The sequence below is a fragment of the Propithecus coquereli genome, unplaced genomic scaffold (genome assembly GCF_000956105.1).
Source record: "Propithecus coquereli isolate 6110/MARCELLA unplaced genomic scaffold, Pcoq_1.0 Scaffold34, whole genome shotgun sequence".
Classification (NCBI taxonomy): domain Eukaryota; kingdom Metazoa; phylum Chordata; class Mammalia; order Primates; family Indriidae; genus Propithecus; species Propithecus coquereli.
Window position 1 is genome coordinate 8,771,487 of NW_012149063.1, and position 14,106 is coordinate 8,785,592.

The 14,106-nt window shown below is 51.9% G+C and overlaps 2 protein-coding genes across 2 annotated transcripts; both read left to right on the top strand.

Moving 5' to 3' along the window:
- The first annotated feature begins 1,817 nt into the window (after window positions 1-1,817).
- HOXD10 (homeobox D10) lies at window positions 1,818-4,921 on the top strand. The gene is made up of 2 exons (XM_012650719.1): window positions 1,818-2,638; window positions 3,979-4,921. Exons 1-2 carry the CDS (start codon window positions 1,894-1,896, stop codon window positions 4,254-4,256), a joined length of 1,023 nt encoding a protein of 340 aa, XP_012506173.1. The 5' UTR covers window positions 1,818-1,893; the 3' UTR covers window positions 4,257-4,921.
- A 2,508-nt stretch (window positions 4,922-7,429) lies between these two features.
- HOXD9 (homeobox D9) lies at window positions 7,430-9,970 on the top strand. Its single transcript, XM_012650733.1, has 2 exons — window positions 7,430-8,674; window positions 9,022-9,970. Exons 1-2 carry the CDS (start codon window positions 7,855-7,857, stop codon window positions 9,261-9,263), a joined length of 1,062 nt encoding a protein of 353 aa, XP_012506187.1. The 5' UTR covers window positions 7,430-7,854; the 3' UTR covers window positions 9,264-9,970.
- The last annotated feature ends 4,136 nt before the right edge of the window (window positions 9,971-14,106 follow it).

A 14,106-nucleotide genomic window follows, 5' to 3' on the forward strand; every position in this document is an offset into this window, starting at 1 on the left:
GACAGGAAGGGGACCCAGAAGGCTGAAGGATGGCTCCTGAGCTCTGGCCGGCCCCTCGCCTAGGGCAGGTCTTTGGAAATCAAGGTTAAAGCTCCCTGCTGCTGCCCTGCGGACTGGGCTTCCGCAGGGCGGCTCACTCGCCTGCAACCGGAGAAGGAGGGAGGAAGTTGTTGAAGTTTCTCATAAAACTCTGAGTTTCCATGGTGGTGGTGGTGGTGGTTCTTTAATGAGCTGGACCACAATCCCAGACCATATCCTCTTTATAGAACTTTCCCTCACCAAAGGAAACAGAGGACTAAGATTCTCCCACCTCCTTCCCCTCCCTTACCCAAGCAAAACTTTATCAAATAATTTTAGGAATTGTCCAAAACTATAAAACTCAACTTCTGACAAAAGTATAGCTTTTAATATTTGACAATTTGTGTTAAAACAAAAATTGACCTCCTTGGTTAGTAGTGAAGGGGAAAAATCAATAGTATAATTTTCAATAATTCATAAAGCGAACGCTATTATGCTAAATCTTAACTATTAATCTTATCCTTTACAAAGTCTCGATTGATTTGTTAATAAAATATCTTCCCGTGTGTAGCAACAACGGGTATAACTCTTTAAAAACCTTCAGAAGCAAGAAAATTACCAAGTAGCCCAAGAATGTAGATGAGAATTTTATTGATCGCCCTGATTCTTCTTAATATGTATTAATAAATCCCACAACCTTTTGTACCTTGCACTTGTCAGAAACCAATGCTTTTACAAAATCCATAAAAGGAAAACGTAATTTTTTTTGCAGAAGAACCAAATGACATCTTTGCTTTTCTCTCTCTCCTGCTTGGCCCAGTCAGTTTTCTAAAACTTCTGGGGTCTGAGGGTCAGAGTTTTCCCCTTTTCTGTAAAAAAAATTTTTTTCTTTCTTTCTTCCTTCCTCTCTGCCCTCTTATTATCAGGGTGTGTGGGCAAAAGAGGGAAACCTCGGTTTAGTTCACCCGCTGGAGCCTGAGGGACGCTTTCGTGGATAGTGCGTGGCTGGCGAAGGATTGTCTCTGGGCTGAAAGCTCCAAGCGGCGCGCGGCCCCGCAGAGGTCTGGGTGTGGTTCCACTGAGAGCCGAAGGCTTGCGTAGCCCGCCGGGGAGCGGAGGGGCCGGGAGCCAAGGCAGGAGGGCTGAACGACAGGACAACGCCGGGACGGGCCGGTCCTGGGGATCCGGGGCTGGCCAGCTGCGTGGCCTCTCGGCCCTCACGACCCTTTTCTCCTCCGCTCCCCAGGACACCTTGGCCGCCTCTTTGCGCAAGGGATCTTTCCTTTGGACCCTTAGGGTGGGATGTCTTAGGGCCCGCCGAATCCGACTCACCTTCCCTGGCTGCCCGGGACTAAATTAACCATCCTGCGCCCCCACCCTCTGTCCTGGACCCGGCCCGCTGGGACGCGTTCTGCCTGGGTGTGTGCTGGGGGGAATGCTTCTGTGTGCTGGCGCCGGGGCACTCTGGCTTTCCTCCCCGTCCGTGCGTGTCCACCCAGAGGCCCCTCAGGCCGAGCCTTTCCTTCCGCTGGCGGGGCCCAGTGGCCGGGGCAGGGGACCCGAGTGGGTGGGCGGGCCGAGCAAGCCCGGGGGAAGCGGGCAGGCAAGCGGCGGAGAGCTCTGGGCTGGTTGTCTCCAGCGCGCACTATCGCGGGCGCGTAGTAGATGTCGCTGTTGTCCGTGCTTACGCGGCCAGCCGGCCGAGCTCTGGAGCACGTGACCTGCGAGGAGGCTGCGGCTCAAGGCCATTTTCAAATCTCATTGGCTTGGTTGTCATGTGGTCGGCAGAGGCATCCACAATTACACGGGGAATGTTTTCCTAGAGATGTCAGCCTACAAAGGACACAATCTCTCTTCTTCAAATTCCTCCCCAAAATGTCCTTTCCCAACAGCTCTCCTGCTGCTAATACTTTTTTAGTAGATTCCTTGATCAGTGCCTGCAGGAGTGACAGTTTTTATTCGAGCAGCGCCAGCATGTACATGCCACCACCTAGCGCAGACATGGGGACCTATGGAATGCAAACCTGTGGACTGCTCCCGTCTTTGGCCAAAAGAGAAGTGAACCACCAAAATATGGGTATGAATGTGCATCCTTATATACCTCAAGTAGACAGTTGGACAGACCCGAACAGATCTTGTCGAATAGAGCAACCTGTTACACAGCAAGTCCCCACTTGCTCCTTCACCACCAACATTAAGGAAGAATCCAATTGCTGCATGTATTCTGATAAGCGCAACAAACTCATTTCGGCCGAGGTCCCTTCGTACCAGAGGCTGGTCCCTGAGTCCTGTCCCGTTGAGAACCCCGAGGTTCCCGTCCCTGGATATTTTAGACTGAGTCAGACCTACGCCACCGGGAAAACCCAAGAGTACAATAACAGCCCCGAAGGCAGCTCCACTGTCATGCTCCAGCTCAACCCTCGTGGCGCGGCCAAGCCGCAGCTCTCGGCTGCCCAGCTGCAGATGGAAAAGAAGATGAACGAGCCCGCCAGCGGCCAGGAGCCCACCAAAGTCTCCCAGGTGGAGAGCCCCGAGGCCAAAGGTGGCCTTCCCGAAGAGAGGAGCTGCCTGGCTGAGGTCTCCGTGTCCAGTCCCGAAGTACAGGAGAAGGAAAGCAAAGGTCGGTATGAGCAGAGTTGCCACCCCAGCGGGGCGCGCAGCCTGGGAACCCGGCAGAGAGGGAGCGCCAGGGTGCCCAGCGCCCAGCCCAAGCAGCCGAGGCAGGCGCCCGACTTGGCAGGTGCTGCTCCGCCTGGCTTTTAGAGGGGCGATCTCAGCCCTGAGATAGTCCCCGCTTCTCCCCCACCGCCCTGGCCCTGCCCGCCAGTCCTGGCCCCTCGCTGATGGCGCCCGGGCAGAGGAAAGGCTTGCCGGGTTTATTTTTCCTGAGCTAGACCTGAAACACAACAAAAGAGTGCAAAGGAGACCCGCGGCTCGTAAACACGACCCCAGAGCCTCCTTTCTCTGGCTCAGATTTGCATTCCCAGTTTTGCCTTGCGCCCTAGTGATCATTTTAAGGAGGTCCAAGGCACCGTGTTCGTGTTCAAGTGTACGCACCCCGCATCCTGCGAGCTTGGGGGCAGTGAGGGGAAAGATGGTCGAGATGGTTGGGCTGGTTGTGCTTTGGTTGGGGAACAGGGCTTCCTGCCTTTGCGGGGCTAGGTAACCTTGGCTTTGTCTAGGGAAAGTGCGGCAGGCTTTGCAATCCGACCGTAAAGCGGGCAAAGGCGGAGGGGGGAGAATGGAATCCACATTGCCCACTCCCCAGGACCAGCCTTAGGGCTGGGCTAGGGCAAAGAGCAAAGGATCTGGCTTTTTGAGAAGGTACCCTATCCCTGAGCTTCTTCCCCAGTGTCCAGAGATGGGCCACAGTAGGGGCTACATTTCTGGGGAAATGCTTTTGTGTGGGGGCAGGAAGGCAGAATTATTCAGGAAATTCTAGGGAATGCAACAATACCCAGGCAGGGTGGAGAAGGTGTTCTCCCTTCCTCATTTATCTTTTGAAAGAGAATGGGCATCTGTAAACCTGGCTGTGGGGCTCCCTGCCTGCCCAGGAGAAGTGGGGAAGAAGCGACAGACTTGGGAACCTGAGGCAGCAGTGGGATTGGTAGGCTTGTCCAGCCTGTGGCTTATTCCACTCCAGCCCTGTCAGGAGCTGACCACTTAGAATGTTTCTGGGGATATCCTGGAAAGTTTACTATTGTACCAATGTTTTGTGCAAGTCGAAGTTGAGAGAGAGAGAACCTTGATGCCCAGTGTTCTCCCATCATGTCATTTAGCTGTAATCTGGCCTCAATTTAAAATCCCTTTCAGGGCCCACCTCGTGTGAGTAATGTTTAATACTAGCATTTTCCAAAGCGGCCTGGATGCCAGCAGGGTCATGGCCAAGGGTACATTTGAACAGACTGAGAGAAAAAAAAATCTTGATTTTTTTTCTTCTTCTCCCTTTAATTTTGTTAGAGGAAATCAAGTCTGATACTCCAACCAGCAATTGGCTCACTGCAAAGAGTGGCAGAAAGAAGAGGTGCCCTTACACTAAGCACCAAACGCTGGAATTAGAAAAAGAGTTCTTGTTCAATATGTACCTCACCCGCGAGCGCCGCCTAGAGATCAGTAAGAGCGTTAACCTCACCGACAGGCAGGTCAAGATTTGGTTTCAAAACCGCCGAATGAAACTCAAGAAGATGAGCCGAGAGAACCGGATCCGAGAACTGACCGCCAACCTCACGTTTTCTTAGATCCGAAGCCGATCGGAGGCCAGAATCGGAGAGGGGGCACCGCGTTCCAGGGCCGAGTGCTGGAGGACTGGGAAGGCGGAAACAAAACCTTCATCGCTCTTTGTTTTTTGTTTTGTTTTCCTGCTAGAATGTGACTTTGGGGTCATTCTGTTCGTGCTGCAAGTGATCTGTAATCCCTATCAGTATATATATATTAAAAATTTTAGCACGTGTAATTTATTATTTTTTCATCGTAATGCAGGGTAACTATTAACTGCGCATTTTCATTTGGGTCTTAACTTATTGGAACTGTAGAGCATCCATCCATCTATCCAGCAATGTGACTTTTTCATGTCTTTCGTAACACAAAATGTCTGTGTGTGTGGTTAGTCCATGAACTCATGGCATTTTGAATACATCCAGTACTTTCAAAATGACATATATATTTAAAAAAGATTAAGAAAACCCACAAGCTTGGGGGGAGGGGATTTAAAAAGCACATTACAATGTATCTTTTCACAAATAAGCTTAGCAATTGTCCTTGGTGAGATGGAATATTGATGACTTATGCCTTGTAGCCTTTCCCTTGTGGTGCATCTGTGGTTTGGTAGAAGTACAACAGCAGCCTGTCCTTTCTGTGCATGTTCTGGTCGCATGTATAATGCAATAAACTCTGGAAACGAGTTTGCTCCCTCTGCTTTCTGAAATGGAAATATGTTATGGTAGAAATGAAAGCCTTTGGTGAGATTATCTTCTGCTTAAACTGCCTGTTTGGGGAACTTGGGTGGAGGAGCGACACGCAGTAGAGGAAGGGATATGGGAGGAAAAAAAGCTGGAAGAGGCCTAGGGTGCTGATATTTGGCAGTGGTGTGGGGAGGGGAGTGATAAGCTAGCCTGGGAGCACAGTTTTCATAACTGGGAAAAAGAGGAGTCTCCTCTCTCTTCCCCCAACCCACAATGATAGTAACAATTGCACTCTCAATGGATGTGAGCTTCCCTCTAGCCCAAGCCTGGTAAGTAAGCCTATGTCTCAAGCCGCTTTTACCTTGAAGCTCCCATTTGTGTGTTTTCTCCTCATTGGTTTTAGTTGTGTTATTTTTAATACTTTCAGTGGAATCTTGGTGATTTCTGACTGTCAAGCAATCATCAGGGGCTAGGTTGAAACTAGTCTTGCCCACCTGGAAGCTGCCGGCCTCCATTACAGGAGCAAGGACAAGCAGCAGTTTAGCATTGCAGCGGATCCACTTCTGCCCCCCTTTCCCTCATCCCCATCCCCATCCCAAGCGCAAGACAGCCAGACCCCAGAGAAGCCGAGGATGGGTAAGTTTTCCCATTCCACTTTGCATTCGTTTCCTGTGGAAGGGTTTTATACTCAGTCGTTATGTTTAAGTGGCCCACATGAAAATTTTTTAAAGGAAGAAATGAAAAGATCTCCCCAGTCAATCCTCCCTCTATATAATTACAAAATGCTGGTTAAGCTGCTGTATCTGAGATGCAAGAAAATGCAGAAAGGGTGACTGAAAATTTTGCAAATCATCATGACTCCCATGAGGTCCGATGTTCCAGCTGCAGCCACTGGCTCAGGGAAACTCCCACCAGCTTTCATCTGCTTTTGCAGTATCCATACCAGAAAGCCCAGACTTATCTAGTCCTGCCAGGGAAAAGGGAGGAGAGGCCTTGGGGGGAAGAGCTGACAGAGAATTCGTTGCCCCAATCCTGCCTGCAGTTTCAAAGGATCTCCAGTAGCTTGAAGCAGTGACACAAAACATGTCTTGCCATTTTTTCCTATTTCTTCCCTTAAGAACAATCCATTTGGGCACTGTAAGCCTGAGAGCTCTCATCCAGGGAGTCTTTGGGACACTCAGTATTTATTCAGAACTTAACACTTCCTCCTGAAAACCAGGAATATTCCTGAGTTCCAAGACAGAACTCTTTAGGGGGCTGTTTCCTGTGGGTAGGAAAGAGAGGGATCGGAATCAGTGCTAGATTGGAAACATTGGAATAGGTTTGCCCCAGACTTACACTAGTTGGGTAGGAGGAGGGTAATTTAACTTAGCCATTTCTCCAGGCATAGGGAGCGCCATTAGTTGTTGATAGGGTGTCTAGTCCCGGAGGAAAACCTGTCCTATAGGCAAAGGCAGCCCCTCTAGAACAAAATCAGGAGACCATTGGCAAAGGCAATTAATCAGGCCATAAGTAGCCATGTACCCCCTTCTTTTCCAGGGCTAGAGGTGGGCTGGGAGCCCTCCAAGGGTGAGCTGGGCAACTTGTAGAGCGAGGAATATGCCCTCCACCGCCGGGGCCCTGACTGCTTTTGTCTCGGCTCCCAGTCGAGCTTCCGAGGCTTTGTACCATGGATTTGGGAGTGACAATGGGCATTTCCCTCAGATTCAAGGCTGCCCAGCCTTACCTCTGGAGAAAAAAAAAAAAAATTCATAAGGGAGTAGCCCAAGGACCTGGCCATGCGGCCGGATTTTTTAGACATCTCCGGAGTCCACCTGGAGGCCTCTAAGTGCGAATCGCGCGAAGCGGCCCTGCCCCGGGAGCCGCGGTTCCCGCGGCCTCATCGAGGCAGCGCTGGGGTGGCGGGCTGGCACTGGTCCTCGCTGGCATTTGGGTTCTGCCCTGTGGCGTGTTCTCTTCCAGGACCTTTCCAGCAGCCCCGGAGAAGAGGAGGTACCCTGGCCACCATTGTCCGTGAGGTACCGAGTCCCACTCCCGCCGGCCTTTCCGAGCGAGGGCAGAGAAGCCCCTCCGTGGCCGCCGCCGCAGCCGCCTCCGGGCCTGCGAGCCACGCTGCCCCAGCTCGCCCATCGGGCCGCGGCGTGTGCCCAGCCTCACGTCGGGGGTGTGTGTGGCTGTGCGGGCGTGTGTGACTGTGCTAGGGGGAGGGGACCCTCTGAGCTGCTCCATCCGTCCGTTTTATTAGGGACACATTAATCTATAATCAAATACACCTCATAAAATTTTTATTGAAAGGCATAATATCATTACAGAGGTCTTCCACCTGTTTTAAACAACACGACAAGCTGTGAGAGAGCGTGTGTGTGGGTATGTGTGGGGAGGGGTGGGTTTGGGCTGGGAGAGAGGCAGGGGAGAACAGCTCCCCTCGGGCACCAGGGGGCTGCCCCTGAAGGCCCGCCTGCCTCGGGCCACACCGGGCCTCGCTCGGCCGGACTCCTCTTGCGCCCGGCCGCGCGGCCCACGGCTGGAGCCCAGGAGCTGGGGAGCCAGAGATTGGGTCCCGACTGCAGGACAGAGGGCGGCAAGAGGAGGCGAACAAATAGTCCCCAGCGCCTCCTCCGGCCGCGATCGTGTCTGCGGTCCCAGCCGCCACCGGGCGGGACCGGCCGGGCCAGGACGAGCTGGGCACATGGACCTGGCCCTGCGGGCTCTAATTGCGGAGCTTATGTTGATGATGATTTTTTTTTTTTTAAATCACAGCAGCCCCCAGTTTAGCGGACTGATTTACTCCCGGTATTGGTAAATATGATCACGTGGGCCGCGCGACCAATGGTGGAGGCTGCAGCCTGCGAACTAGTCGGCGGCTCGGGCGCCGGCGGGGAGCGGCTCGGCGGCGGGCAGTGTAACCTTGGGTGGGAGCGCGCGGCGCCTCAAAATGTCTTCCAGTGGCACCCTCAGCAACTACTACGTGGACTCGCTTATAGGCCATGAGGGCGACGAGGTGTTCGCGGCGCGCTTCGGGCCGCCGGGGCCAGGCGCGCAGGGCCGGCCTGCAGGTGTGGCTGAAAGCCCGGCCGCCGCTGCAGCCGAGTTCGCCTCGTGTAGTTTTGCCCCCAAATCGGCCGTGTTCTCCGCCTCGTGGTCCGCGGTGCCCGCCCAGCCCCCGGCGGCGGCGGCGATGAGCGGCCTCTACCACCCGTACGTGCCCCCGCCGCCCCTGGCCGCCTCCGCCTCCGAGCCCGGCCGCTACGTGCGCTCCTGGATGGAGCCGCTGCCCGGCTTCCCGGGAGGCGCGGGCGGTAGCGGCGGCGGTGGCGGCGGTCCGGGCCCTGGTCCCAGCCCCGGCCCCGGCGGCCCAGCCAACGGGCGCCACTACGGGATTAAGCCTGAAACCCGAGCGGTCCCGGCCCCCGCCGCCGCCACCGCCGCCTCCACCTCCTCCTCCTCCACTTCCTTGTCCTCCTCCTCCAAACGGACTGAGTGCTCCGCGGCCCGTGAGTCCCAGGGGAGCAGCGGCTCCGAGTTCTCGTGCAACTCGTTCTTGCGGGACAAGGCGGAAGCGGTAGCTGGGGGAACCGGACCCGGGGCGGGGATCGGGGCTGGGGCTGGGGCCGGAGCCGGGCCCGGGGCGGGCGGCTCGTCGGAGCCCTCGGCTTGCAGCGACCACACGAGCCCGGGGTGCCCGCTGAAGGAGGAGGAGAAGCAGCATCCGCAGCCGCAGCAGCAGCAGCAGCAGCAGCAGCAACTTGACCCAAGTAAGTGCAAAAGAAATTGCCCCCTGATTTATTGCTGAAACCTGTAAGGCTCGAATGTGCAAAACTGATAGTTTTACTAACCTATAAAAACGTCTAGACGCCTACCCAAGCCTAGGCGAGCAACACGCATCCATAAAAAAGCTTCCCATAACCACCTACCCTGGGCGCGCGGTTTGTACGGTAAACAGAGCGCGGGCATTAAGGCTTTTTATGATAATTCCCCCCAAGTTGTGAAAAGCGGCCATCCTTGATGAAATTAATTTAACGACCTCTCTTCCCCACCCTGTCGTCTCTCCCTGCGTCCCCTCCGCTCCTCGCTCCCCTTCTCTAAACCCCGCTTTTTGTAGACAACCCCGCAGCGAACTGGATCCACGCTCGCTCCACCCGGAAAAAGCGGTGTCCCTACACCAAATACCAGACGCTAGAGCTGGAGAAGGAATTTCTCTTCAACATGTACCTCACCCGGGACCGGCGCTACGAGGTGGCCAGGATTCTGAACCTCACAGAGAGACAGGTCAAAATCTGGTTCCAGAACCGTAGAATGAAAATGAAAAAGATGAGCAAGGAGAAATGTCCCAAAGGAGACTGATCCGGCGCGGTGCCGGCCGGAGCGCCCAAAGGCAGCGGTTTTGTTTTTTCTTTGTGGGTGCTTGATTTCCAGAACTCTCCAGCGACTCGGACTTTTTATTTTTATTTTTTATTTTTAGGTAGAAGTGACTGTGTGGTTGGTCTCTGTGAGGTATTTGGGGGAAAATGTATTTGCTCGCTTATGTGTCAGAGAAATCAAGTGGCTTTGGGGTTTCACACCCTATCCCACTCCCTCTTTCCTGCTCCGTTGGTTCCTTAGGAAATGCTGTATTTTGTGAGTGCACGCTGGCTTGAGGAGCCCTCTTGTGTAAATGTTCCCCATGTTTCTGAAAAGTGCTGTAGTGTAGTCCCCCAGCGCTGCCCAAACAGGGGCCAGGCGCACACCCCAATTCCAAGAATGAAGGCAGAGCGACGACAGTGCGGACACCCCGGATGCTAGCTCACCCAGAAGCCTGGCCGGGTTGCCCACTGGTTGCGAAAGCCCCCTTTCCTCAGGGAGCCCTCCAGACCTCAGAGTGAGGCCTAGAGAGGAGCCCAGGGCCTTGGGTGGGTCGGGGGTTTGTTCTCAGTGCATTCTGAGCTGCTCTCTCCCTGGGAGGGCTGGGCTCGCGTGGGCGACCGCGGGTGGTGGATTTCCCCGTTCCTGCCCGAGGACCAGTTGTAAATGTTACCGCTTCTTACCAATAAATGCTGACCCGATCGAATGGAGCCCAGACGCTGACCCTGAACGTTGTGTGCCTGCTTTGTCTGCCTCTCTGCAAAATATCACCCTCCAGAAACTTCTCCCCCATCCTGGGGAGGGAGACATTGCTAAAAATCCAGGGCCCTTACACCTGACAAATTTCACCGATGTGCCTTTGAGCTTCCCTTTGTGTGTGCAGACCGGGCCTAGAGCCCTAGAGCGCAGCCCTTGGGGGACCTTGGTGCTTCTCCAAGCTTAGTTTCAGCGCCTCCTAGAACGCTGTGCCGTGGGCTCAGTGTCAGTCTCGAAGTAGCACCCAACGGAGCTGGCAGGCCCCAGGAGCCAAGCACCCTTTGGCTTGGGCTTTGACACACGGCGCCCCAGGCCTCCCTGGGCTCACGGAACCCCAGACGCCAACTCCCCTCTCCAAACAAGGGAAAGGCCAACTCTACACTCCAGAGCAACTCCTCCAGCTCGGCGGGCTGGCTGGCTCCAGGAGGTCCGAGCTGGTCAGGCTGTGAGCTTCTACCCCTCCCCACCAGAGAGCCCCAAAGTGACCTTAGCGATCAAAATGGTCAAGGCTCTCTTCCCCAGCCACCCCCATCCCACCGCCTCCTTCACCCCCACCCAGCTTCTGTGTATGTTTAGTCCCTTGCTTGGCCCTCTGAGGGCCGCATTCAGAGGCTAAAATGAAGGTCATTGTAACTGAGGGTTCTGCAGAGCACGGCCTCTACTAGCCGGAGAGGCGGCGGTGGCGCCGGGCGGCTGGCTTGGGCGGAAGGTGAGGGCGGTGGCAGAGATCTTGGGGATCCTGATGAAAGAGGGGACTGGAAGAAAAAGCAGAGGGGGGTCTGGGAGGGAAATCCAAGGCCCAGATCCGGCAGAAGGTGCTGTGTACCCCCGCCCCTGCAGCCAGCCCGATACCTAGGGCTCTTTGAAAACAGGAAGAGCCAAGGTGTCATAAAGCCATCGAGCTGGCGAGACGTCTGGAGGTAATGAGTTTACGACAGGCCCGGCGCTTCGCTTTGAAACCATCTCATTTTGATGTTTGTGTTTGTGGGAGGAAAGGAAAAATGCACACAAAACTGGGTCTTAAAATCTGGACAATAAAATATAAACAAGGCTGCGTTGGACCAAGAAGGCAGGGACTTAGGAGCCCCCGGGTGAGGTGTGAGCACCTAGGAAATAAACAGGAGCGGTAGGAAGGAAGATGTGATGTACTTGTGATTTCTTAAATGGGCAGGGTATTAGAATTAGCCTAAAGCGGGTGGCTTTTTATAAATATTTTGAATATGACCACAGTCACTCTAGCTGGGTTCTTAAAGAAAAAAAATCAGCCTGTTATTGGGAGTAGAAAGGCTAGTGATCTTGGGTCATTTACCCAGGAGAGACTTTCCCAGAAGTCTGGTCAGCGGGAAAAGATGAAGTTAGACTCCTTTTCACAAAAATATTTTGTCCTTCACCGCAAACTTTGAAGCAAAAATATTGTTGCAATTTGTGTCTATTCATTTATAAAAATTACAATTGTTACACCTAAACTGTAGGAACACATTTTTTAAAACAAGGAAAAAAGGATTACCCTCACAGGAAACACTTAAGCCAATTAGTCTTTGCTTTTTAAAAAACCGTTTAGTGGAATGCTTCATCAATTCAGCTCAGCCTGTGACTTGTGATATAAATTTTTAAAATCCCATTTATTGTCCCTAGAAATTCAAACGAACAGAAGTCCAACAGGGACTTTCCAGACAGCCACTCAGAGATCCAGCAAAGGGCTTTCGATTTGGCTTCGATTGCCCCAAAAATTGCCCAGCTAAATGGGCCCAAAGCATTAAAATTACAAAGATAAAATAGCAAATATTCTTGATTTAACGCTGAGTAATATCTTTAAAAGAAAAAAAGTTTGACTTCTATACTTTCTTAGTTGCTGAAGTGCCTCACAACTCTGTGGGGGAAAAGAGCCTCTTGGCAGTTGATATTTAGAAAGTTGTGATTTTTATGGAAATCTAGTCTGTCCCATAATTGTTTTAAAAGGCACAGCTGGGCGATTACAACATGGGGACCTCCGGAGTCTGGCAAAAGAAAGGCTAGAATTTTTTGGAAAAAGCACTACTGGAAGCTCTTGGGATCACAAATGAGAATATCCTTGGCATTCAGGAGCCCTTGTTTGCTGCACTTGACTTGTTGACAGTCACAAGGATGAAGCATTATTAGTGTTAGGGGTCCAAGCACCAGTCAAACTAAAGAACGAGCTTAGAATTGGTTTGAGACGAACAAAAAAGGGAAGTTAAGGAGGTGGCATTTAGCCACTAGAGGGCGCTGTTGCTCTACTTTCTGATCTAGTAAAGCGAGTTGCGGAGGAAGGTTTTGATTAAAAATATTTACAATCTTATTTTAAATCCCAAGTTAGGATAACTGTAACCAAAAATAAACAATATGCACTAGTAAATTCTACAGCAATGTTTGTTAGGCATAAAATTTTGGCTCAGTCAGGACTTTAGAAAATTTGGACCATGGCACAGCTGAAAAACTGTAAAGCAGTATGGTAAATTAATGCATTCTATCAAAACAAACCTGTAAACGCATAGGTCTTATTTACGACGTTAATCGTGCCCTTTTTCTACTCTTATTATAAACAGAATGCTTAAATAAATTTTAAAAACTGTTTTGTCCCAAGAGGAAATTCCGTGTTGTAACATTTTCTAAACTAGGCCTGAATATGTAAAAATGAATTTCATATTGTTTATGTTCATTTTTTCCCTTCAGGAATCTCACAGTTCTAGAAGGTGCCTTGTATTGTTGAGGTCCAGGCTGTCCTATTTTTTCCCCATTCCACTCCAAAACCCACTCATTTACTGAGGGTTTAAACACGCACACGCACGCACTCTAAACAGAAATAAAAAAGCACAATTACAAAGTTAGCTCCAAGGCTTTATTGAAAATAATAATCTCTTAATTGGGTATTTGCAAGATTGAAGTACAAATCCTTAACTGTCAGAATCAGTTCATTTGCCCTCAGACTTAAAGGAAGCTACCTGGCGATAACCGGCAGGGAAAAAAACAAAACAAAACGAAAACAAACAAAAAATCAACCTTCCACCAACCCCACAAAAAGAGTCTTCTGAACTCTCTGCTAATTTAAAAATTAAATAAAGCATGCCTTTATCATCTCCAGATTCATTAACCAACCGTTTACCTTAACCATTTCCAGCCATTCCCTGTAGAAATAACTGAGTCAGACATTATTATCCTGCTATGTCTGTCCATCTCGATCTCATTTTCTGAATCATTTCTGAAATGATATTCAGTCCACGCGAACCGACCTCAGAATCACGCTCACCAGCTGGGCCAACCCACAAAGAGAGAGGGGAGTAGTTGAAATTACTGGCCTGCAGCGTCTTTGAGACCAGGCTTTGAGTCTGGGGTTTTTAGAACTTTGCATTTGGTGTAGAAAGCCCGCGTAGTGTGTTTACGCTTAAGCCCGAGCATCCTCGGTGGGCTCCAGGCGTGTCTTCCAGGTTTGTTCGCAGGGCCCGTGGGCCTGACGCCCTCAGGATACTGGATGATCCCGAAAGAAAGGGGACTCAGTCGCCCAAAGAGCCCAAGAAAAAGGCCGGGTAGACGAGGGGAAAAAAACACAACAGAGACCCATTACGTTTATTGGACATTGACAAGGCAGAAGAGAGAAAAAGAAAGAAAAGTGTGGGGAGGCGGTTGGTGGTGTATAGCCAAGCAGCTTTGGAGAGAGTTTCTAAGAGGACTATTTTGCCAATTTGGGCTGCTTTTCTTCATCATTGCTCACAAACTACGCTGAGCCTTCTCTCGCGCTTTTTTTTTTTTTTTTTTTTGGAAAAATTAGTAACTTTGAGGCCCGCGCTCTGTTTTAGGCAGTTATTTCACAAGCTTGGCGGATGAACTAGAATAGTTAGCAGAAGACAGGGGCCGCCTGCCTGCAGCTGCCTGGATCCGGCAAGATCTGAACGCAGACCTGGAGGCTCCGCGGGGAGGTGCGGGCGTGGGCCCCCCGCGCTGCACCCGGGGCCACAGCCTGCGCTGATGTTCTGGGTGCCGCGCCGAGGCCCTGGAGCCCAGTGTCCTGCCCGAGGAAATGCCACCCACCCCAGCGTGAGTCCTCTTTCCCGCCTCAGAACAGTTGTTTGCTCTT

What these genes read in the sequence shown, in the direction of transcription:
- HOXD10 (XM_012650719.1), top strand. Translation starts at nt 1,894, where the DNA reads ATGTCCTTTCCCAACAGCTCTCCTGCTGCTAATACTTTTTTAGTAGAT. An exon ending in ACAGGAGAAGGAAAGCAAAG is followed by an intron (nt 2,639 to 3,978) that starts GTCGGTATGAGC and finishes TAATTTTGTTAG; the next exon opens with AGGAAATCAAGTCTGATACT.
- HOXD9 (XM_012650733.1), top strand. Translation starts at nt 7,855, where the DNA reads ATGTCTTCCAGTGGCACCCTCAGCAACTACTACGTGGACTCGCTTATA. An exon ending in GCAGCAGCAACTTGACCCAA is followed by an intron (nt 8,675 to 9,021) that starts GTAAGTGCAAAA and finishes CGCTTTTTGTAG; the next exon opens with ACAACCCCGCAGCGAACTGG.